Source organism: Triturus cristatus, chromosome 4_1 (assembly GCF_964204655.1).
Source record: "Triturus cristatus chromosome 4_1, aTriCri1.1, whole genome shotgun sequence".
Classification (NCBI taxonomy): domain Eukaryota; kingdom Metazoa; phylum Chordata; class Amphibia; order Caudata; family Salamandridae; genus Triturus; species Triturus cristatus.
In genome coordinates, this window is record NC_140585.1 from 1,172,225,611 (window position 1) to 1,172,250,601 (window position 24,991).

The following is a 24,991-nucleotide window of genomic DNA, read 5'->3' on the forward strand; positions in this document are numbered from 1 at the left end:
TGACCAGCTGCTGTTTCGCCATTCGGGAGAACGCCGTTCACTCAGAGGTGAGGCGGACTAAGAAAATGGCGCCAAGCACCGACACGGAGTGACAAGAAACCTTGCCTGAAATGTAGCTGCACCTGCGAAACCAAACACGAACGATCTCAGCCTTACATGCTGTGAGTGCGGGTCAAGATGCGGGACTTGCCGTGCAGGACTATGGGAAGAGTTGAAAATAACGGAGGACGGCGAGGTGAATAAGATTGCGGCTTGCACTGCGCTGACTGCTTATCCGCACCGCGGATTCACACTCATTCATGCCTAAGGTACGATCGCCGCCCTGCCCTGTCAGACCTGCATCCCCTAGCTCTGCTCTGCACATTGCTTCTGCCCACAGGCACTGCGCTGAGCACTGAGCGCTGAAGGGCTGTAACACCTAACGCTAAGCGGTGGGCGCTTGAGAGGTGCCAGTGCATGAGAGGTATGCCGGGTCAGTGTGCAATGTCGTAAAATAGATGAAGAACACTGCGCAACCCTGTTGAAAAGGCAGCGCAATACCGAAGTTTGTTGCACTAAATGGCTGGACCTGCAACTACGCCACAACGCTCGGTGCCCGGCTGCTGAAGCTCACACCCTGCGTCAGCTCGTGCTCGCGGCGAACCACATGTACACTAACCAGACGCTGAGATGGTACTAGCGCTAGGGGTGGGCGGACTTTGCGAAATTCACTTTCGCAAATGATCGCGAAAATGTTAAAAATCTCCGCAAACACGCGGAAATATCGCGAAGATGCAGAAGTTTTTTCCCGCCCGTTCGCAGTATTTTCTGCGTGGTTGCGGCTCGCCAACTTACCCATGCGGTTTCTCATGGGCGCGGCCTTCTTGTTTTCACTTTTCTCGCGGTGCATGATCGCGAGAAGAAAGACATGATCGCGCGACGAATGACGTGACTGCGGGCGCGAACTGTCGCGAGACAGTGCAAATGGCTACCAACAATCCAACATCTCGTGGAGAACGCGACCGGATCGGGAAAACTTGTCGGCGAACGCGGGGATTCAGGTAAGGCGATCGCGCGCACGCAAGAATGTATTATTTTACAGCACGAGCAAGCAAAAAATTTCCGGTAAAATGCGTATTGCGGAAATTTTGACATTTTCGCGCTCTCCGCGGAACGCGAAAATGTCAAATTATCGCAATTTCCGCGAGCGGAACGGAATTTTAGCCCAGGCTTAACTAGCGCACATAGAATATAGGATGGCAAGATGACATGGTGGTAAATCACATCCTGTTCCATATGTGATCAGCAGGTCCTCTACAGTCCTGTACTGAAGCGGTCATCCAGCACCTCCTGCTCTTACCAACATTACTCTCTGTCTTCAACCGCAGCGTGAGTCATCAGCATAGATTTTCAAGTCCAACTGCTCTGGGAGGCCGGCACTCATAACTACAAAGTAAGTGTTTAAGAATGGGAAAAACTGACAGACAGCAAACTAAACTGCCATTTGAACCACGGCGTACACCCAGACTCCGAGGCACATCGGCGGACGCAGAATTGGAGAATGACCCAGAACCAAACGCCAAAATGGAGGCAGACCTACAGGCCATACAGCAAAGTCTTCCAGCCATAGATGGTAAAATAGACGCTCTCACAATAAGGATGGACCACATCTCTGCTCAACTCGATAAACAAGGGGAATGGCTGGAAGAGGCTGAACAGAGGATATCAGCGGTCGAGGATGAATCACACGCAACCACATCTAAATGCGACGATATGGCAAAGCTATTGGAGATCATAAAAGCGAAGAATGAGGATTTAGAATCCAGATCCCACCGCAACAATCTGCGCGCCGCGGGTGTGCCAGGGAGTACCAACACTGGGAAGCTCGAAGAATACATGGAAACATTTTTGAAAAACATGTTCGGGGCAGAACAGTTCTCATCGATGCTGATTGTAGAAAGAGCGCATAGATCTCGCGCCCCAAAACCACCTCCAGGCACCCCGCCGCGACCGATAATAGCCCAAATTTTAAACTACAGGGACTGAGACACGGCACTCAGACTAGCAAGGGAGAAACAACCGTTGATGTACAATGGCTGCGGGCTGGCCTTCTACCCCAACTTACCCTAATGGTCCAATTGGCGCGTAAGAAGACGGTCCGGTGAAAAAAAAACTGCGAGACTTGAATATCCCCTACGCCTTGCTCTTCCTGGTCAGGCTCCGCGTGACTCATGCGGGCAAAACCCAGGTGTTGCCAACACCCCAAGCGGTACAGGAATTTGTCAAACACCTCCGACAGCAGACTGCGAGGGATAAAAGCAACGCCACACAACCGGATTCAGATTGAAACGACACACAGGTGAATATTGCTGCACGGTTCGCTTCACTGTTGGTCGTCTACGCCTGGAAGTTCACGCTAGCCACTATGATAAGGTAAGCTGCCAAATTCTGCATAACGTCTACAGTTGTATGAGCTAACCTGTCAGGACTATTGAACTAATATGGACATGGAACTACTGTGCCCACTAAAAATGTGTTGAACATTGACATTTGACTAGCGCCTCTAGCTCTGGATACCAGATGACAGTTATAAGGTATGTCACTGATGTATTCTATTTGAGTAACCTTTCTTTAAACATCATACCAATTCCACGTATTTGTCGCTCCAGCCCCATCTATACCTGGATGGAATACTGAGCGCCTAGTCGCCCCCTATCGGGTAATCCCCACTGATAACCAGTTGTCATTTTCGTTGAAGTTTGGGAAATGTCTTTGGCATAATTGGGATGCTAAAGTGGGTGAGGGGATAGTTGGGTTTTGTGTTGTTTTTTACCAGCCATCTACAATGTCTCTAGCATGTGGCGCACTTATGCAAAGGCACACTACGCACCATTTCATGACCATGTTGTTGATGCTTTATGCGAACACTCCGGATACTGTTCAACATTACATACATGCCCGAATGCACCCCACTGATGTACATGCCTGATAATCCCACACCACTGAAATTAATCACGTGGAATGTGCATGGCCTGAACAACCCACGTAAGATTAGACAGGTATTTGCCTATCTCGACAGGCATCAAATAAACATCGCTCTCCTCCAAGAAGCGCATCTCGTTAAACACAAGGTTGACACACTAGGGAAAAAATGGGCAGAGTTGATGGCAGCCTCCACATACTCATCATATGCCAGAGGAGTGATAACACTAATCCGCAAGGGAACACACTTTATAATGGAGCAAACGCTAATAGATGACCACGGGCGCTATGTCACAGTTGTGGGCGTTCTGCGTGGCTCCAGAGTGGGAACCATTAATACCTACGTTCCAAATGTTGATGATCCTGTTTTCTTTGCTAACTTATGGAACATCATAAGAACTCTCCTAGCTATGGAACTAATATGGGGTGGAGACATGAATGTTGCCCTGAATGACACCTATGACAGATCGCACCACACTGCCGAGCAGCATCAGCGTGCTGTCACTACTATATTAAATGGGATGTCGGAATTTCATATGCAGGACATCTGGCGCCTGCGCAATCCACTGTTGCTAGAGAGCACCCACTCCTCAACTGTGCACAATAGCTGGGCCCGGCTTGATGACTGGCTGCTCACCGAATCAGCCTGCATGTGGACGCAAAACGTACAACACTTACCGAAAATGTTATCAGACCACAAGCCATTAGTCCTCATGCTCAGAGTGCCAACATATACCCCACCTCCATTCATATGGCGATCCAATGCGGCGTCCCTTCTAGATCCTCTATATAAAGAAGCCATACATAATGCCATAGAAGACTTCTTCACTCTAAACACAAACTCAGTGGATAGTGCAGGCACTCTCTGGGAAGCCTTTGACCTTGAGAGGTATTTGTATCAGTACAACAGCCAGTATTCTGCGTGATATACGCACACAATTAAGCAAGATCGAAGCTCATATACAACAACTAGAAATGGAGTACGAGAATACCCACAGTGCTGTGTTACTGGGGGAAATCAGAGACGAAGTAACGAATTATAACAAACTTGCTAAGGACGAAATGAAATATATTTCCCATAGGCATACTGCTCGCAGAATGCGTGAGGGGGGCAGACCTGGTCGCCATGTGGCCCAAAAAATAAGTGTTGAACACAAACAACACATTGTACTAAAAATGCAGGATCTGGCAGGCACGCTGCACTATGACAACAAAGGTATTTCTTGAACACCTTCGTAGAAATATATAGTGGATTGTACGCTGCACGAGATACTGTCAATACACAAGAAATTAATGATTATCTGGAAGACATAGCGCTAGTATGGCTCACTGATGGACAGCGTGAAATACTTGCACAACCCATTGCGTTGGAGGAGGTACAGGCTGCCATCAAGTCCCTCCCTAATGACAAAACCCCGGGGCCGGACGGCTTCACTGGGGAATTTTATAAAACATATGCAGACTTGCTCATCCCCCGTATTGTGGCAATGTACGATGAAGCCTATAACAATCAGACTCTTCCTCCGACACTGCGAGAGGCGCTGATAGTGGCTTTATTAAAACCAGACAAACAGCCAGATCGTGGGGAATCCTACAGACCACTATCTCTAATAATCACTGATACTAAAGATATTAGTCAGGATTATTGCCACAAGATTGCAGCCCCTATTGCAGGTCCTGGTCCTACCGGACCAGTCTGGTTTTATTCCCAATCTCTCGACCTCACATAATTTACGTACCATATATGCGTTACTACACAAACTGAATCCAGGGATGGCGGCGGCGGTCCTACTGGATGCAGCCAAAGCTTTTGGATCCATCTTTTTACAATTTTACAAAGGATGGGGTTACCCCCTATGCTAATGAACTGGATCAAATTATTATATACCAAACCGACTGCACGTATAAAAGTGAATGGACACGTCTTGGAAATATTCAGAGAGGCACAAGACAGAGATGTGACTGGGGGTGAATGTTTTGCCAATGTGCAACATTCGGTCCATCATCTTGTGTGTTTTGCTGTTCGCCCTATGTGGGAAGGGTATGCCTAGACGTGGGTCCCGTGCTCACTACGCCATTGGTGTCAAGCTATCCTGGCTGAAGAGGAGTGAAACCCCGAAACCGGTCCTAGGATGCTTGATTCCGATCCAAGGAAGACATGGCTTGGCAGTTCAGGCTGGACTGTTCCCATGAGGCACAGGTTCAAGACTGATTTGCATATCGCCATGTCTGAACTGGGGTGGCGTGATGAGCAAAATAACGATAGATTAAACCCAGATCTGTGACTGGGGGTGAATGTTTTGCCAATGTGCAACATTCCGTCCATCATCTTATGTGTTTTACAAGACAGAGATGCCCATTATAGCCTTTATTGTTCTCCATTGCGATAGAGCCCTTGGCCTGTAAGATACGACAACGTTATGCGCACACTGCTTTGAGATTCCCTCTTCGCCCTATTAGCATCTCCATGTATGCGGATGACCTGGTGCTTTATGTCCGTGACCCAAAGACAAATTTGGACCCTGTTCTAAGAAAATATATTAAATTTGGTAGACATTCTGACCTGCAAATAAATTGGGATAAATCTGCTATACTGCCACTAACAGAGGCCACCCGTCCTCACCCACTGGAATTTCCATTAGTGTGGCAGACAGACCCCATTAAATATCTAGGCATTTGGATTCACCGCTACCCAGAAATAGTACTAAGAACAAATTATGGCACTGCTGTTGATAGAATTGATACTCAAATAAGCAGATGGATCACACTCCCTCTCTCACTGGCAGACCGCATATCCGTGATAAAAATGGTAATCCTCCACAAATTATTATATCTGTTTACAAACATTCCAATACCTCCTCCTACCCCAATATTTAACAGACTAAGGGCCCTTCTGACAAAACTAATATGGGCAGGCAAACAAGCACGGATCAGCTTGCACACACTGACTTTACCATATGCATCGGGCGGATTTGCGGTCCCTAACTTATTTATATATTTTTTATGTGCACAAGCCCAATGCGCCCACTATTGGTATCATCCAATCAAATATATGCCGCACATAGCGGTAGAAGATGCAGACGACAACCCTATTAACCTTGCTGTATTCTGACGCACAAAAGACCACACCCAGGCAGGAGATTAATACAATTCACACTACATCACACGCGTAGCTACAACTTGGCCAAGTGGCAAAGAAACTTCCTCTCTATGCCCCAAATATAATAATAATAATCCACATTTGTAAAGCACGAACAATCACCCGTAAGGGTCTCTAGGCGCTGGGGGCCGTCAAGGAAGATTAAGCAAGCTATTGCCCAGAGTCACATGGTGATGGGCTAATCTGCAGCCGGCGCCGGGGATCGAACCATGATCCCCAGATTCCGGAGTCATTCGTCCTGGCCGCAGCGCCACACCTCTTCCTAAACGCAAATATGCGTTTAGCACAGCACCCATCCCTGTCGGCCACTCAAGACAGATGAAGCATGGAGCTACTGGAACAAGTGGACATTACCCTGATGGGTGACCTTTATGTTAATGGATCGTTCATAACCCCTGCGGATCTGGCGTTTGTAAATAATCAATCCATGTTTTTTAAATTCACCTACCATAGATTACGAGAAGCAATGAAGACGTTGTACCCTTCACACCCCGCAGAACCCCCTGCACTAGACACGCTATAACTACTCATAACCAGTCCGACTATACACCATATGGTGACTAAACTGTACAGGGCTATGCAATCAGAAATTGGGGAGGGTACGGTAAAAGCTTGTGAAAAATAGAACTCACTGTTGGATACTCCGCTTGCAGAAGTGGAGGGGCAGGTGTTACTCACTCCCAACAGGAATTTACACCTTATCCATCACAAGTACCTACATCAAGCCTATCACACCCCGAAAAAATTGTACAAATATGGTTTACGAGATAACTCAAATTGTAGACGATGCAAACAGGACCTGGCTGACTTTGTTCACCTGACCTGGGGATGTGCACAGGTACAAACATATTGGGCACAGGTGGTAGATCTGCTGGGTATGATTTTGAACGGTAAACTAACGTGTACACCGCAGTTGTGCCTGTTGAGTTATGTCTTGCCATTGAAATCTGCAAAGAAAAAGTTTGCGGCCATAGCACTGCTCCTTGCGAAACGCAGAGTAGCGATGCATTGGGACAGTAAAAAATCGCCTGCTATGAAACAATGGATAATGGACTTTGTACACTGTAGAGACAATTTTTTACTATACGCAGAGGAACTGCCCACCTCAGCAAAACCGTCTAACTTCTGGGAACCTCTCACAATCTATCAAAATAGTCCCCCTGATTTGTTAACAACTGTTGTATAAGCTGCACTCATGGTTTACCCACACAACATGGTTATATGACCTTGGAGAATACAATGTCAAATGTAGCGTGCTGCACACTGTACCACTTAATGTGCAATGATTGACATGCTGGTAAGGTTTGTTAATGTAATATTACATGAAAATTCAGTTATTATTTTTTTTTAAATAGTATCACCACGACTACAGCTCTGGATACTAATTGGAATATTGTTTTTTCTATTCTGGATTGGCCTAGTGACTGTCTTTTGCTTACTCATGAATGTAAACTATATCTCAGAACACTCTGCAGTATCAAATGAGAACTTGGTCCTGAAACCTCATACATCTTCTCATCGTGAACAAAAAGACCTGTCCTTCGTGAACATTACCGATGTTCCAATTCCTGATGGTATAGTTTGGGACAGAGTTTTATATAATGTATCTGGTCCCACTGAACTTTTGAAAATCCCTCATGTATTTAAAATGTCTTTAAATGATATCATTACCTCCAGTACATTTTCCAACAATTGGGATTTTGAAACTGTAAATAATATGTTGTTTGATTTAGAACAATCCGATGCATTTTCAAGCACTGAAATGTTAGAGGACACATCTGCTTATGAAACAATGTACTGTTACCAACATTATGACCATCACTTTTTACATAAATCCAGTATCCCACGTAATGTTTTTACATACCACCAATGGGAACATTGCCTAACACTGCCAAAAGGTATATTTACACAGAATTTTCTTATTTTTCATGGTTTACCACTTCTGACCCAACCTCATTTTACTATAAGGTTGCTCCTACAACTGCACAGAAAAATATGCTACCTAACAGATTAACTCTGCATCCTTTATTTCCCAACTGTTTGAACAGGGTTTTGACTAATGGAAGGACGCTATAGACAAAAAATCAGTCTGGGGTTCAAAGGAATGGCAAGTTCAGGGAACAGGAGCACTATTTCAAGTGTGCCTTATTCAATTCAATTCAATTCAATAATCTTTATTCTCGGTCGTTTAGACCATCAAAGATAAAAATACATAACATTATTTGAAATTTAAAATTTTACAATGTTGTTAAAAAAGATTTTAAATTGCACACAAGCTTAGGAATTGCATGGTTCACACACTAAAATCCATAATAATAATAAGCCATTATCTAGGAACTTTATACAATATCCTCCTCTTTTAGAACACGAGATCGTATGTGCCACATAGCCATTAAATACTTTGCTACAGCAAAGACAATCGGGGGTGACAAGTCGGTTTTGAGAATTCTAAACGCGAGGAGATATTTCCTAAAGCCCAAATTTTTAAGAATAGGCAGGAGCCAATACCTCCTCGCTCTTTGGTAGGCTTTGCAGAAAAAGAGCACATGTAGGTCACTCTCATAAGGATGTGTGCATGCTGGACACTGCTCTACTGCTGGTGGATTGGACCAAGAGCTAGTGAAGGCCCTCAATGGCAAAGAGCCATATCTCCAATGGAGATATAGTTTTCTTGCCAGCACATGACTCATGCCATCTAATACACTTTCCATTTGGTAGGAATCTTTAAATTGTAAAAATGTGTGAGTCAATGATCCCACCCGTGTATTACCTATATCAATGATCAACTTCCGCTGGTAATAAAGTTGTGAGAGTGCCCTCCTGGAGATCCTCCTACTTGAGGTCGCAGGGTCAGTCCATAATTCCGGGAGACCCAAACTTTCACATGTGCTCCTTATATATTTTAGCCAGGGAATGTTACTGGTGTTTGGTAGAGCCAAGAACTCTCGAAGCTCATTTCTATAGTCACCAAGGTCCTGGCTGCTCCATATTCGTCGCCAAAAAGCTAAGGGCTTTAGACCTAACTCCTCAACAATTGGCCTTAGACCTAGATCCAGTCTGAGGGGAAGCAATGGTGTGCTCAGGGGAAGGGCCACTAACTGTCTAAGAAATTTATTTTCTGTAATTAATAGAGTTTTTACAGAGACATGGCCCCAAAGTTCCGCCCAATATACAACTGAGCCCCGTGCTTTGGATTTGTAAATCTGTATCATAGGGCCCAGTGGGCGGTAAGTGGATTTGCCCATCATTCTCAAAACGCCCCCCGCCTTCTGGGATATCTTCAAATTTGCCCTAGTCGTATGTGTCCCCCATGTCATTTTCTCATTCAGGGTTACCCCCAGATATTCGAATGTGGTGACCCTCTCCAGACGCGCCGTGCCTAACATAGGATTGGGGCGTGTGGAGGGGGTAGGGTTCAAAATCATACATTTTGTCTTGGAGGCGTTTATTTCAAGGCCCCTCTCAGTACAAAACTCTAGGAACCCGTCGAGTATCCGCTGGATTCCCATGGGGGATTTAGAAAGCAGCAGGGTGTCGTCTGCAAACATTATGGCAGGCACCCTGCTGCCATTCAATTTGGGGGCATCGATATCATCTAGCCTGGACAAGTGGTCGACGACCCCGTTGACAAAGAGGCAAAACAGGGTGGGTGCAAGCACGCATCCCTGCCTCACCCCCCTGTCAACGGGGAATCTTTCCGTTAGGCCTCCAATCCTGCCATACCTGACCTGCGCAAAATTGTCCTGATGTAATTTGATCAGAATAGCCAGGATATCTGGCGGGACTCCCATATCACCCAGGACACTCCAAAGTTTGGATCTAGGCACCAGGTCGAAGGCAGCCCGTAAATCCACGAATATCGTGTACAGGCAACCCCCCTCCACAAGTGCCGTCCTCCAGTAAATAAGACTAAGGCGAAAAATTTGGTCCGTAGTGGATACCCCCTTTCTGAACCCAGCCTGAAAAGAACTCATAGTGGCAGTTTCCTCTATCCAATTCTCCAAGCGGTCTAGAATAAGCCTTCCAAAGAGCTTTTGCGAAACATCTATCAGGCTGATGGGCCTGTAGTTGGATGGGAGCAGGGGCGAACCCTTCTTAAAAATCGGGACCACCTCTGCGCCCAGCCAAGTACGGGGTACTTGCATGCCCTTTAAAATCGCATTAAATAGGACCAAAAAGTGGGGGGCCCATATATCTGGCTCCTGTTTAAAAAGATCACCAGGGAGACCATCCAGTCCGGGTGCCTTTCCGGTTGACAAACCTGTTATGGCAACCCGAACTTCCTTTATTGTGAATGGATCCCCTGCCATGCAATTATGAACTAACGGAATGGCGCTACAGCCCCCACATCCTGGGGCCTCTGTATACAAAGATTGGAAGTGCTCCTGCCAGGTCTTAGAGGAAATGTTTGGCTCTATTGCCGGAGCTAAATCCCCAGAACCTGAACTAACAATTCGCCAGAACTTCCTTGAGTCCATAGAGGCTAAGGATCTAGCGAGTTCTTCCCATTTATTCTGGTCCCATTCTGTTTTAGCGTTAGCAATGAGCCTCTTATATTCTCGTCTCTTAGTTTGAATCTCCGACCTGTCTTTGCGGTTCTTAATACTCAGCAGGAGATCCCTCCTTGCATTACGGCACGTCGCATTATACCAAGTGCACTGATTCCTTCCACCCCCCTCCTCGGACCATTATTAAATAAATCTGCGGATAAAAACGTTACAAGCTCTTCGTGGTGCAGCCAAATTTGTTCGTTATTGGCCTCTGAACTTGGTTTATCGCTTAAGAACGCCATCTTCTCCAGAATAGGGATAAGATTATTATAAAACCGAGGAAGCTTATCTGTACTAGCTGCTAATTTTTCCCACTTAATTCTTTTTCTGTTACTCTCAAGGACTAGGTCGGAGTTTAGCTGGAACAATTCTGCTTCCCCACCGGGCCGTGCAGGGAGGAGAAAGTCCAATTCCAAAGCATTATGATCGCTGTCTTGTCTGTCAATGACCCTAAAGTCTGCGACATATGCCCAGGAAGAGAGCTGCACTAGAATATAATCTAGTCTTGATTCCCTGCCTTTTCGATTAAATGTAGCTTTGCTCGGGATGTCGGATTTGACTCGCCCATTACAAGCCCTGAGCCCGTATCTCATAGTTAGGGCAGTAATCTGCACTGCCAGTGAGCTCCAAGCTTTTGGTGGGGTAGATACTATTGATGGTACTCGCCATCTTACTTCTTCCTCTAGATAGGCCCCGTCTAAAAGGCCTGGTAAAGGTTCATAATGTGAATTCAAGTCCCCACCTACTACAAAAGGGAACCCCTGGGGGAGCTCCGCCAGGAGATCCGCTAATTTGTCAATGGTAGGAGACTCCTGTGAGATAGTGACCGGCCTCGAATAGACATTTACCAGCGCCAGTCTACAAGAATGGTGCCATTCCAGTAATACCACAAGTATATCTGCTGATTCCACTGGGAAACGCGTAGCCTTACATCCCAAGTGGACTCCGACCCAGGTTTCAAGTCCGCCTGATGGGCGCCCTCTTCCCCCCCATTTCGCAGGGATGGAGAATACTGCGAAGCCCCGCCTCGCATGTTCCTCTCTTTCCCATGTTTCCTGAAACATACATAAATCCTTAGAGTCAGTATATTCAGTCCAATCCTGGGAGTCAAACTTGTTTCCCAGACCCGCCACATTCCAGGATAGTATTTTTAGTGAGTGGGACCTAGTACTACAGATAGTGGTGTGGGTACGAGCATCCCCTTTATTACTGGTCCTTGTCTCTGTGTTTATTAGTGGGGTACTCATATCTTCCCCCACATTATGGCATACCTTGTCAGCCGGGTTGCTCAAAGCCACATGGTATTCGGGGGGGATTGGGCGGCTTTATTTCTTGACTAGTTTCAACCACAGTCTCCCCTGTTGCAGAATTAGACTTCCCACTTGTATATTTGGGCAGTCAATCTACCATGTCTAGTTGGCTGTATCTATTCTGAAGTGGGAGATGGAAATGCTGGGGGGGGTCTCCGGAACTGATGGTTTTGCATGTCTACACCCCAGTTGCCGCCTCTACCATGGCAAGTTTCCCATCCCTCGTCTACCATACTGGAAGTATAATGGGCAAGCTCCTGCCTACGAGAGTCAGGTGGTGCTCTCCATCCTCTTGGCAGCCCCTCACCCAATCTCTCTAGATATGTGTGGTGTATATTAGTTTCGGGATTCCCTAGATATTGGCTTCTGGGATAATAGGTAGCTCCCCTTTTCTTGAAATCTCCCCACCTGATCGGTCTTTGTATCTGTGCTCCCCAGGTCTCATCCTCTCTATCATATGCTAGAGGAGGATAAAAGAAGGAGAGGGGTAAAGATTGAATAGTGGTCCCCTCTTCCTCAATGGGCCACCCACATATATGTAGGACGGCCCTTTGGTCTTTGAAATTGACTATAACGCAGTCACCGTTTATGGATTTAGTTAAATTACCCAGCCACGGGACCCTTCGTACCATGAGAACGGGGCTCACTATACCTTCCGGGAGCGGCCTATATGTACATAGCCAATTTATCACCTTGTTCTTGAGAGAGATAGTGGATTCTTTAGAGGTGACTTTCAGTTCTGGTACCCCCGCCAACACAACAGTATATGGAGCTGCCTCTGGAGGGAGGTGTATTGGTCCAGGATTTGTTCTCTCATTCACACCCTTCATCGTTAATTTCACATTATTAAATGAATTGGTAGGAGCAGATTTACTCTCCCCAGTTTGAACTACCCTCATTGGGGGGGAAGATATGTGATTAAACTGATTTACATGTTTGTTTGCAACATCTACCATCGGGTCAGTAGTAGTACTGGTAGACGAGATGGGTGCTGCCTGTTGGACTGTATGTGAGGCACTTTTGACCTGGTTTGTAGGTTGAGGGGATCCCCTTTGTGCTACCCTATCGGGAGCCTTTGTTCTACCTTTATTGGCTATTTTCAGACTATCGGCTAGTTGGACTGTTGATTTTTCTATAACCACTAGCCTGGCTTCCATTTTTATTAGCCTTTCTTCCAGCGGGCTTAAAAGGTTTCTTATAAGGACACCTATGTCCGCAAGGGTAACGTCCTCCTCAGCATGTTCAGGTAAAAATTTGGATTGGTTTCTTGTCTTCTTTGCTGAGTTCGAGGACATAACCTCAACTCTGCCTGATTGCAGTTTTTCCCTAGTGTTTGAGCGGGAACTTTTTGATGGCATGTTAGTGGATGGAACTATGGTATTTTGATTTCTTTTGCCCTTGGGCCCTCCGCGTTTTTGTCGGAATAGCTCCTTCACTGATTCCCTTTCGCTTATTTGGTTTAGAGCCTAAAGGGTTGATAATATCAGGGTCTGACGTCGGATTTATAGTAGTTGTGGGGTGGGGTTGGGCTGGGGGAAGAGTTAGCATGCTAAAATCTACAGAATCACTAGGGTCCTTACTACTTGCTTGGGAAATGCAATTTAATATATTCAATGACTCAGAAATATCATTAATGTCATCCACCATTGTGTCCAACGTGATAAGTTCTGAGCTTACCACAGGAGACTTTGCCTGAGCCAGGGGGCCCATAGACGATCTCCGCACCCAGTCCAGCTCTTGGGATATTCGCCTTTCAAGGAGCGTGATGTCCTCAATTAACAGTGACCCGGCTTTCACGAAGTAGTTGTCCAATGTTCCCTTTGAAGTGGCCGCGGAAGCCGTGGCACTTTTGCTCCTTGTTTCTCTTGTCGACATCTCTGCAAAATGGGACCTGTAATATCCCTCTTGCTCCGAAGAAGTTCTAAGGGGTAAGGCCCTTGCCCGACCACTCCCGTCCTCGAACGGCCTCAAACGGCCCGCTCTTTGCCCGGTCTTCGCTCCGGGCGCGTTCCGCTAGCGCGTAGGGGCGGGGCTCTTATACTGGTCAGGTGTTGAGAAAGGGGGAGGGGCTGGGAAGAGGACACAGGTGTGCTGGATCAGCGCAGCAGCGAGCACCCTGGTCCTCGCAGTCCCGGGGTAACGATGGTACAGAACAGCCTCCCCAAATGCAGCGTCCTTTAAGATCGGCGGTCCCAGGCAGGGAGAATGACCAGCTTCCAAGTGTCCTGCGGTCAAATGCGGCGAGCGGCTCCCGCGAAGCGGGGGCCGTGAGAGGTGAAGTGCTTGATGGGGGAGGGGCCAGGAAGAGGACACAGGTGTGCTGGATCAGCGCAGCAGCGAGCACCCTGGTCCTCGCAGTCTCGGGGTAACGATGGTACAGAACAGCCTCCCCAAATGCAGCGTCCTTTAAGATCGGCGGTCCCAGGCAGGGAGAATGACCAGCTTCCAAGTGTCCTGCGGTCAAATGCGGCCATAGCACTGCTCCTTGCGAAACGCAGAGTAGCGATGCATTGGGACAGTAAAAAATCGCCTGCTATGAAACAATGGATAATGGACTTTGTACACTGTAGAGACAATTTTCTACTATACGCAGAGGAACTGCCCACCTCATCAAAACCGTCTAACTTCTGGGAACCTCTCACAATCTATCAAAATAGTCCCCCTGATTTGTTAACAACTGTTGTATAAGCTGCACTCATGGTTTACCCACACAACATGGTTATATGACCTTGGAGAATACAATGTCAAATGTAGCGCGCTGCACACTGTACCACTTAATGTGCAATGATTGACATGCTGGTAAGGTTTGTTAATGTAATATTACATGAAAATTCAGTTATTATTTTTTTTTAAATAGTATCACCACGACTACAGCTCTGGATACTAATTGGAATATTGTTTTTTCTATTCTGGATTGGCCTAGTGACTGTCTTTTGCTTACTCATGAATGTAAACTATATTTCAGAACACTCTGCAGTATCAAATGAGAACTTGGTCCTGAAACCTCATACATCTTCTCATCGTGAACAAAAAGACCTGTCCTTCGTGAACATTACCTATGTTCCAATTCCTGATGGTATAGTTTGGGATAGAGTTTTATATAATGTATCTGGTCCCACTGAACTTTTGAAAATCCCTCATGTATTTAAAATGTCTTTAAATGATATCATTACCTCCAGTACATTTTCCAACAATTGGGATTTTGAAACTGTAAATAATATGTTGTTTGATTTAGAACAATCCGATGCATTTTCAAGCACTGAAATGTTAGAGGACACATCTGCTTATGAAACAATGTACTGTTACCAACATTATGACCATCACTTTTTACATAAATCCAGTATCCCACGTAATGTTTTTACATACCACCAATGGGAACATTGCCTAACACTGCCAAAAGGTATATTTACACAGAATTTTCTTATTTTTCATGGTTTACCACTTCTGACCCAACCTCATTTTACTATAAGGTTGCTCCTACAACTGCACAGAAAAATATGCTACCTAACAGATTAACTCTGCATCCTTTATTTCCCAACTGTTTGAACAGGGTTTTGACTAATGGAAGGACGCTATAGACAAAAAATCAGTCTGGGGTTCAAAGGAATGGCAAGTTCAGGGAACAGGAGCACTATTTCAAGTGTGCCTTATTCCACAGCAGATCATATTTCTCAGCAACACTGAGCAACAGACTTCCTGTCTTGGACTAGCTAAGAACAAAGATTTGAACACACCACAGACTCCCTCATTATCACACTTTGAGGGGTGGCAAAGCTTCACAACACATGGTGGGGATACAGTAGATGACTACATACATTCAGTTTCATACAATTCATCAGACACCAATTGGAAGGGATGGTTAGTTTTGCCTACAGACACAAATAGATGTCAAACAAGATTCAGAGGTACCACCAAAGAGTTTAGTATCCATAGACTGCACCAAAGCTATGTGCAACAAGAACATCCGGGTGTGGTGACATCAGACAGTGTTGGGATGTTATGTCTCGATTATCTAAAAACCTCGACACTGACCCAGGTGAAACAACACTTATCCTTAGTATCAGATGAGGTGGATTCAAGAGATTTTTTATTGGGTTCCCAAAAGCGACGCCAGAAAGGTTTCTTATACTCTGTTTATAATGAAATTTGGAAAATCTCTCAACAAGAAGCTGCCGATAAACTTCGTGAAATTGAGAGAATTAACCTAGAAAAAGCCTTAACGTTAGTTGATAATGATATGACTACATTAACATCCAGGATTTATTCACTGGGCAACATTGTATCTTCTGCTATAGATATACTAGAACAGGATTTGTCCATACTACAGCATGGACAGTCTCAGCTAGGTTCTATTAGGTTGGTAAGCTGGACGCTACAATAATTGCGTTCCGGTTATGTGCCTTGGTGATTTATCAACACTATGTCCTTGTTCTCTGCATACAATCTAACTAAGAGCAGATAACGTTGGCACAAAGAGGAGCAAAATATACATTGATGCGTATTGAAAAACTGGATCAATTACCTTTCACGGTGGCAGAGTCACCATCCACAGAATGGTCAATTCATGGCCATGTAACATTACCGGTAACAACTTTACAGTTTTAGTTTTGCCTAGAACAACCACAGGTAGGCAGATATGTAGCGATGGGCAGGAAATTCATGAAGGAATCTTGGGAATCGCCATACAGATTTTGATGTAGGATTGGGGACATGGAAGTGTTTCGAAGCGGTACAAACTGCAAGAACTCTTTAAGTGGATCTGTCATAAGCCAGGATATCATGCTTCATGGGGCCTGTAATGGTTCAGTTGCACTCTTATCCTGCCATTTGAAAGGGTCCCCAGCTGCCGTTATTAATCCAGCATTCAAGTTGCTCTTGAATGAGAGTTACTTGATGCTGAATGATCAAGGTTGTTGTGGGAGGCTTCCGGGATTTGCAAATCTTGTCATTGTGAGCTCCAGGGTTACTTGTTGCATGCAAGTATGGTTTCCACCAGCCCACACAGTCAGGGAGGCAATGTAATGGTCTTCATTGAACGTTTCCTTTATACAGTTTGATACTCTGAACTGAATGAAAGCCATGCTTTTACAGAAAACTGTGCCCTTAACCTCCGCCCGAGAGACTTTTGATCTACAGGTAGCAAGGTCCTTAGCTGAAATACAGGCACTTGTACGAATGAACTGCCCTTTCCATTTCACAGAAATGGTACAATGTATCTTTAACATGTCTGATACGACGGGTATAGTACACCTATTTAAGACCATAGGTTCTGGACTGTTAAGCACCTTTGAAAGAGTCTTTTGAGTGATTCCAGCCTTCTTATACTCCATATTCGGAAGCATTTTTGGAGGGCTTCTACTAATCCTGTTTCTAATAGCAGGAATCCTGATTGTAATTTTTCTGCTATGCAATGGACATCCTAGTTACCAAGGAGATGGAAAAAACACTCTTGGAGCGCCGATACCGTGATTGCTTGGTACTCCGTCTGGGCACACCTCGCCTTCGAGAACAAAGCGAGTCTTTGTTTCTATTGTTTCAACCAGTCTGGATTGACTGTGTTCTGCCTGTCGTCTGATGCCTGTTCTGTGGACAAGAATGCGTGTTGGATCCCTGCCTAACACTTCCATTGGTTGTACCACTGGACGTGGATGCTTTACTGTACCCGATAATGGTCCATGTACTGCTGTGTCGTCAGCGTAATCCCATGTTGATGTCTGTATTCTTTCAGCCACCACAGGATGCTTCAGCTCCTATTGGAATGGAGACCATCTCCTCTACAAACGCTCAGGCCAAGGATGTGACACAGGCTTCCCCAGCATTGGCTGCGGGCAATACAGAAGATCATCTGTGCTTGATTGACCTGATCTGTGAGGTGTTGCAAGGACCTTCGTCTGCGCTGGCAAGCAACAGTGATGTTGCTTCTCCCAGCCAGGACACAAAAACATTTGGCTCATCGTGTGCTGGGAAAAATTCGGCCTATTTTATAAACAATCACATTTGGAATTTTTAAACAAAAGACACCTTTTTCTTTTGCTGAATAGCGTGGCTTTCAGACACTCATAGTTGTTCGGACCGCATATACGGACATATTTTAATAGACTTCTACCGCTCATGCTACTATTTTGGAATTTTTATGCGTTATTTTTTATGGACTTATTCGTTGTTTGCATATTCTAGAAGTACATTTAGACTTTTAGTATGTCGTCAAGTCAGATGAGGAGTGGGTGTTATGTTTAATAAAGGTACCCAGATATAGGCTCAGGTAGTAACAAGACCTTTCACCTATATTTCTCCTGCCATTACACTACATGACGGCTCTTGGTACTGACCTTTTACCTAGTAACGGTACTGCCTATATGACGTGGGTATTTTCCTGAAAACTAGCCTCATTATTATGCATAATGATTCTTGGAATCCCAGCAGGACTACCATCTCCTGCATAATAACTAATTATAAGGGTCATTCCTTCCGTCATCTTATTCCGACATGACACAGCAAGGTAGATCCCCTGAGGGTACCACTTTGGGTATATAAATACAAGTTTTTTGCTGAGGCAGTGAGAGGAGAAAAAGGACTTCCATGCTGACACACTGACGCGAGACGCTGAGGTTCCTGCACGCAGACACTCCAGCTCGCAGTGGTCTGACAACCCACACGGGGTATCCATCTCAAGACCAAGACGGGGTCCCTCAGTCTCTCACTTCAGGCGATGGGCTTGACTTTATCCTAGAGGGATTCTTGGCTCTACACCTACATACATGCTAGGAACCCTTAGGTACATCTAGTTTGGGTCGCATTGTAGGAGTACGCATTATTACTGTCATGTATTTTACATACCTGCCTGTATTCATTGTTTTAGCACTATGGTCGAAATCTACCATCCTTTTACTTTGTTGGTGTTTATAATCATTTGTTTCTGTTTCTGTTTTATGGTTGTTTCAGCACACCTATTTTACACTAGAGTGACGCTGGTTCAATAAATGCTTATTGAAAATGTCTCTACTGTTTATTCTGTGTATATCTCTGAGACAAGGTGAGCATGAGTGATTGAGCGAAGCATACTGTACAGTTTCCACGATCCCTGATGGGACAGAGTTGTCATGTTCCATTGTTGCCAAGAACTATTCTCTTCTGGGTAAGAGGAGTTTACAGTGGCACTGTGAGCTAACTGGTATACAGGCGAACAAACCCGGTGGGGGTGTCTGAAAGTAGTCTGGATACCAATCATACAGTCTATGTTGTCTAAATACACAGATCCTCTATAGGTTTATAGGAACTACACGGCAACTGTACTGTACAAAATGCCACTCCAATCTACGCCAGTCCACTGTACAACATGCCACTCTGATCTACAACAGTCCACACCACTATATGGCACTCAATGCTACTCCACTGTACAACACACTAGTCTATGACATACCACTTCAGTCCACCAGAAACACCACTCAAGACTACAACATTCCACTCCACTCTATGACATCCCACTTTACTATGCCCCTCCAATTTATTTTCCTCCACTCTAAGACACTGTACATCACGTCACTCTATAGTGCGCTACTCCTCTCTACTGTACACCATGCAACTACGCTCTATGCCACTCCTCAACTCTCTACTTCCCTTTTCGCCCCTCCATTGTACGCCACCCCACTGCACTACATGACATCCCATACCATGCTACTACCATCCACTCCACTCTACGACACTCCATTTCACTCTACGACACTCCACAGCACTCTACAACACGCCACTCAACTCTACAACATGCCATGTGTGCCTACGTTGGCAATACACATCCAATTGTGTAGTGCCAACGCATACACAAAGAGGAAAGCACAGGGATGCATCGGATTGCTTTAAATACAATGTATCCCTGCTCTCTCCTAATGATGCAGCTCGACACAGTAAGATGGCTTGCAGCGCCAGGCTGCCTCATTTTCTAGTAAATATGCCCCAATGATTTGAAAAGAATATCATGTTTATTCTTTTGTACCTCTAGGTAACTGCTAGTCCCTAGGTATAGTAGAGTGTCCTTAACTTTTTCCTTTAACTCAAGACATTAATTGTACGTTGTCATGTTGATTCATCAATATAAAGCAGCTTCAGCACATGTATTTATCCTTTAGAAAAAGAGAATAAGCCATTAACATAGCAAATGTCCATATGCAAATGTATGCATTAAAGCCAAACTTCCTCAGCTTTGTGATTGATATTTCAGGCACTAGTATCTAGTATTCTTACATTCCCTCATACTACTTTCTGTTGCATGAGAATTGCAGTTTTTAAATAAAGTGCTGAGTGTTCAAATAAAGAAATAGTGCACAAACTTTGTGATCAGTTAAACTGTAAGATTAAAATCTGGAGAGGTCAGTAAATAAAGAAAGCCTCTGGTTTGTTACACTATGTTAAACACTTTGGGGCTTATTTACAAGCCCCTTGCGCCGCCGTTGCGTCACTTTTTCCCATTACAAAAGTGACACATAGGCGGCGCAAGGGGCATGTAAATAAGCCCCTTTGAATGCAAGTGCATACTTAGGGGCTTATTTACATGCGCCTTGCGCGACTTTTGAGTTATTTTTAACATGGGAAAAGTGACATACGGGTGACGCAAGGCGCTTGTAAATAAGCCCCTTAGTCTCGTATCGGCATATGCGTTGTTTCGTTCCTCGTGTTTCATGTGTCTCTGTTATATGGTATAAAACCTTCTGCCTTGCCTTTTTCAGTACGTTGGCGACACATGCCTCATACTTTGTATCTTTCCCTGTCCTCTATCACACTATAAGTGGCAATTATCTACTGAGCAAGTTGTCAAATATGTTTTTCGATTCTTGTAAGTTACACATTTTAATATGGCCATGGTGATTTCCTTAACATGCCTTTTGTCATGTTTCAGGCCTTTTTTTCCTTGGCATTATAGTTATTAATTCACTTGTACAAAGCATTATATGATTACAACTTATGTTATACTGGACACAGTGTAATGGTATTTGGCATTTGTCTGTCCTTCCAGAGACAGCATGAGACCCAGGAGTTTTTTATTGATTTTGAGCATCACACGTCACATAGCTGGGAATGAATAAGTAGTTTTCATGTCGAAAGGGGAGTTGTATATTTAAGCGTTTAAGTTACCCTCCTCACATGATCTCTAAAATTGTATCCAACATAAATGCAATCTCACCACCCACCTCCTTCTCCATCTCCAAAACTAAACTACCCAGACTCCAAACAAACCCTGTACTAGCATTCGTGACCAGCCCCTAATACATCTAAACCTCAGTCTATCTTCTTAGTATCTACACTTATTTCATTGTCATTATGTCCACTCGGTAGGCATTTTTATCACCTCATCCATCCACTATACTGTTTTGGTAAGTTGACCCTTTTCTTCTTTTTTTCCTTTGTGTCCCTTTTTCCACTCATGTTTTAACTTCCCTAATTATTTCGGAGGCATTTCATCGCTCACATATTCAATCTACCAATGAAGAGTAAATAAGTTCAGTATGGGGGACACCTTTTCATGGAACCCTGGCAACACTTATGGTCAAACCAAGTATATCCCTCTTGGCTCCAGGATTTGTTGTTTTACCTTTATGAGGCCTGTAGTGCATAAATGAAAGATAGGCATCGCAAAGGTCTACCAAGGCCTATCGCATTGGCACCGTCAGTATAGAGACATGTTTTCAGTCCTGCCATAGAACCAGCCTTCTGCAGTCCCAAGTTAATATGTACACACACACACACCCAACCATCCAAACACACACCCACACACACACATATATGATGGTGAAGTACTTTAATGCCTTAATTAGTTAAACATGAATTCCTATGAATTATTGTTTTAATTACTATTATGACAGTGTGTTACAATCCAAATGGTTGGCAGGTGTAGTGATTCACCAGCTTGGCTGGAGTAAAGTACATTTACGCCTGTTTTGACAATTTTAGAGCTGTAGTAACATTTGAAATGTATTTTGTAAATTGCTATAGTTTTACTCTTTTGTGGGTCTGTGTTGTGATTTAGCATGTCACTCCCAAATCCCTCCTTAAATTTCCCTTCATTTACTGTACCGATATTCCGACAACTCCCCCGGTCCCTTGTACATTTAAAACAAAGTAGTATATTTACATATGCCGAGATCTCCGTGACAATAGCAGGCATTTCTGCACAGAGGAAAGAGGCTGTGGCCCCTGGCCATATATTTGTAAATGTATTTTGCAGTATGGTAGTATTACTATAGTATTACTTAATGTGCTACCCAATGCAGTTTGTAAAGCCTACAGAGTACAGATGAGATTAGATGCCAGTGTCCTGGGGCAGAGTCATAAAGGTAGTTTTTTTGGGTCAGCCCTGAGCTTGGTTTTGGGGAAAACAAAAAAGTGATGGGTTTAATGCTTGATTTTATGGCACCTACTGGTAATTTCTTGGGGGCTCATTCCAATCATTTCTTTTGTCCACTATGACTAGTAACTCATAGAGGTACTAGCCACATGCAAATTAACTTGGTCCCGATCCAATAGGGACAGTCCAGACCAACCTGCTGGATCTAGACACCTCTGAATCGGAACACAAGCAAACCCAGACTGATTTCGGCCTAGTTTGGTCTCGTGAGTTAGGTATAGGATGACTCCTTTGGCACAGTGCACACAGATTTTGCTCTGATGCAGTACATACTGAAATCAGACTCTCTCCAGTTGTCGCTCTGTGGCAGGACTGATCATCTCCACAAACATGTATCATTTCCCACAAGAAGCTTCATACTCGAACTTAGTTTGCAATAACCACATTTAACTATTTCATAATTTCTACCGGATAGGTGCCCCCTCCCCTAGTTTTACCTGCCATGGAGCAAATGCGTTCTTGATACCAGATTTCTCTGAAAAGCTTCCTTGTTGAACCTCAGCAGAGTACAGACTATGCAAGGCGTGAGCCACTGCATACACTGCGGCATACACAGCAAATGTGAGTCGGAAATTCTCCACATCGAACAAGGAGGCATCCACATCTCTCAGGCTTATGCTTTTAGCACACTCTTTAATTCCCTGTATGCCTGTGCCATTGGGTAAGCATGAAAATGTCTCATACCAAAGGAGAACCAGAGGACGATTAGTTGGACTTCTTGCTGGATTCGCATCATAAAGGAATTGCTTTAAACCCGGAATTTGCCATTTAGGTATAGATATCATCAGGGAACCATTTAAATGGTGAAGGTGTTTTATACGACCCTTAATCAGGGCAAAGACTAAGGAAGCGGGTGTGATAAGAATTTTACCAGGAATGGAAGCCAGTTCAAAGAGTAATAATGTGTCATACAGACGCACAACACTGGTGTAGACAATGATAACATTTGCAGATGATTCTAGAATGGGCTTTGATGCTGCTTCTAAACTCATGGTGAGGGTCAATGTTACAGTGAAGGCCACACATATACCATTGCTCCTCAACTCGCTCTTTAGTTGCTCGCTGCCCGTCCCACTGAGCTCTTCATCTGAAACAATCATCCCGACCCAGGTCCATCCAAAGTGCTTCAATAACTTGATGATGACTTCATGTTGAGGGCTCACATTTGGTACAGTCCGGTAAAATGTAGGGAACCGCAGCCTGTCGTTGAATACAGGATCCATAGCGCCATAGCTGACCTGTGGAGAAATACTTGACAGGTCAACGACAACTTACGCTGAATAAGGTTACAGACGATTGGCAGAAAACAAGACCACACTAGAACTGGAAAAGAAAGAGCTGAACATCTGAGCAGACTATTGAGGTTAGGATCTTCAGGCACAAAACAGGAAATACTAGGACCACAGAAGTGACCAGATAGGTTCCCTCAAATAACAAAACTCCCATTTTCCCAGTAAGAGGAATCCGACCACACCCCAATGAGCTCCAAGTAGCCTCAAGTCCTAACACCTTTTTAAATTGTCTCACATGAGAGCCGAAACACCTTGACTTACTATAAAGGAGAGACAAATGCATAGAAAGATATCTGCACAATTCAGTATCTAATTTTCAGTGATAATGAAATTTGCAGATTGACCATTCTGTTTCTGCAAATTATTTGCCCATCAGTTACAATAGTTGACCTGATAGAGGCATAAGGAGTGCAGCATAAGGACATATTGTTTATGGATTGAAGATTAAAATCTGCCCAGGTGTAAATAAATGGCATTTAAAGGAATTGTCTTTTTGTCAAAATCTTTCTTACTGCACTAATAAATGTCTCTTGCTGTACTATTAAACGCTTCACATAAGTGTTATGCTTTTAGTGTTAAATTTTGCACAAATTGCACAGATGTGTATGTTGAGTAAGGACTACTTGAAAGTTATAAATGTACAAAATGTTCTGCTCTGTCTGGCTGTAATAGTTCTTAAAGTGACACATTTTTACCCTTTGCACAACTCACCAACATTTCTAGTAGTTAGGGGCATGTCACTGCATGACAGGCAAAGTGCAGAAATGTGTAGTATTTAAAAGGATATGGTGCATTCATGCCTTTTCCCCTGAGCTGGTGCAGTTTTGTCTGCTTAGCTCCAAAGTGGGGCCCCTTGCACTATGGAACAAGGGGGCCTGCATTGCAAGGTGGATTTGTTTTATGCAGGAAAGGGCACTCAGAGGCATTTTCCTCTTTCTCCAGCTCACATAGAAAGAGGGAAAAACAAGGAGAAATAAACATATTCCTCCTCTTTATGCCTCACCTAGGGATGTTTAGATATTTGGCGCATTCCCAAGTTTACCACTTCTGCTAAATCTGGGAATGCATCAAAATCCAAGGGCGCTGCATGGGAACACCCACACCACGCTGGGGCAGAGTACGGCAACTCAGAGTTTTGCACCGCATTGCTTTCCTCTAAGCCACTCAGGGACTTGCAAGGCTTCATAAATCTCCTTTTTGAGTTGTGTCACTCTGGGCAATATGCCCCCATTAGTGCATGGACCGCTGCGCAAGGCACAGCTTTCCAGGCCTCCTACAAGTGATGACATGTGAGAATCCCTGCAGCTTCCTATTCCTGCTGT

The 24,991-nt window shown here is 44.5% G+C and overlaps 1 protein-coding gene across 1 annotated transcript in view; it reads right to left on the minus strand.

Annotated features, from left to right (window-relative positions):
• The window catches only part of LOC146856282 (vomeronasal type-2 receptor 1-like), a 76,849-nt gene extending 53,249 nt beyond the window's left edge, over positions 1–23,600 (minus strand). Inside the window, exons 1-2 of the mRNA XM_085651228.1 lie at positions 22,815–23,600; positions 10,842–11,726 (exon numbers count right to left, since the gene is read on the minus strand). Of these exons, the coding sequence (XP_085507354.1) occupies positions 10,842–11,726; positions 22,815–23,600 (1,671 nt within the window). The remainder of the gene's footprint in view (positions 1–10,841; positions 11,727–22,814) is intronic.
• Between the last annotated feature and the right edge of the window lie 1,391 nt (positions 23,601–24,991).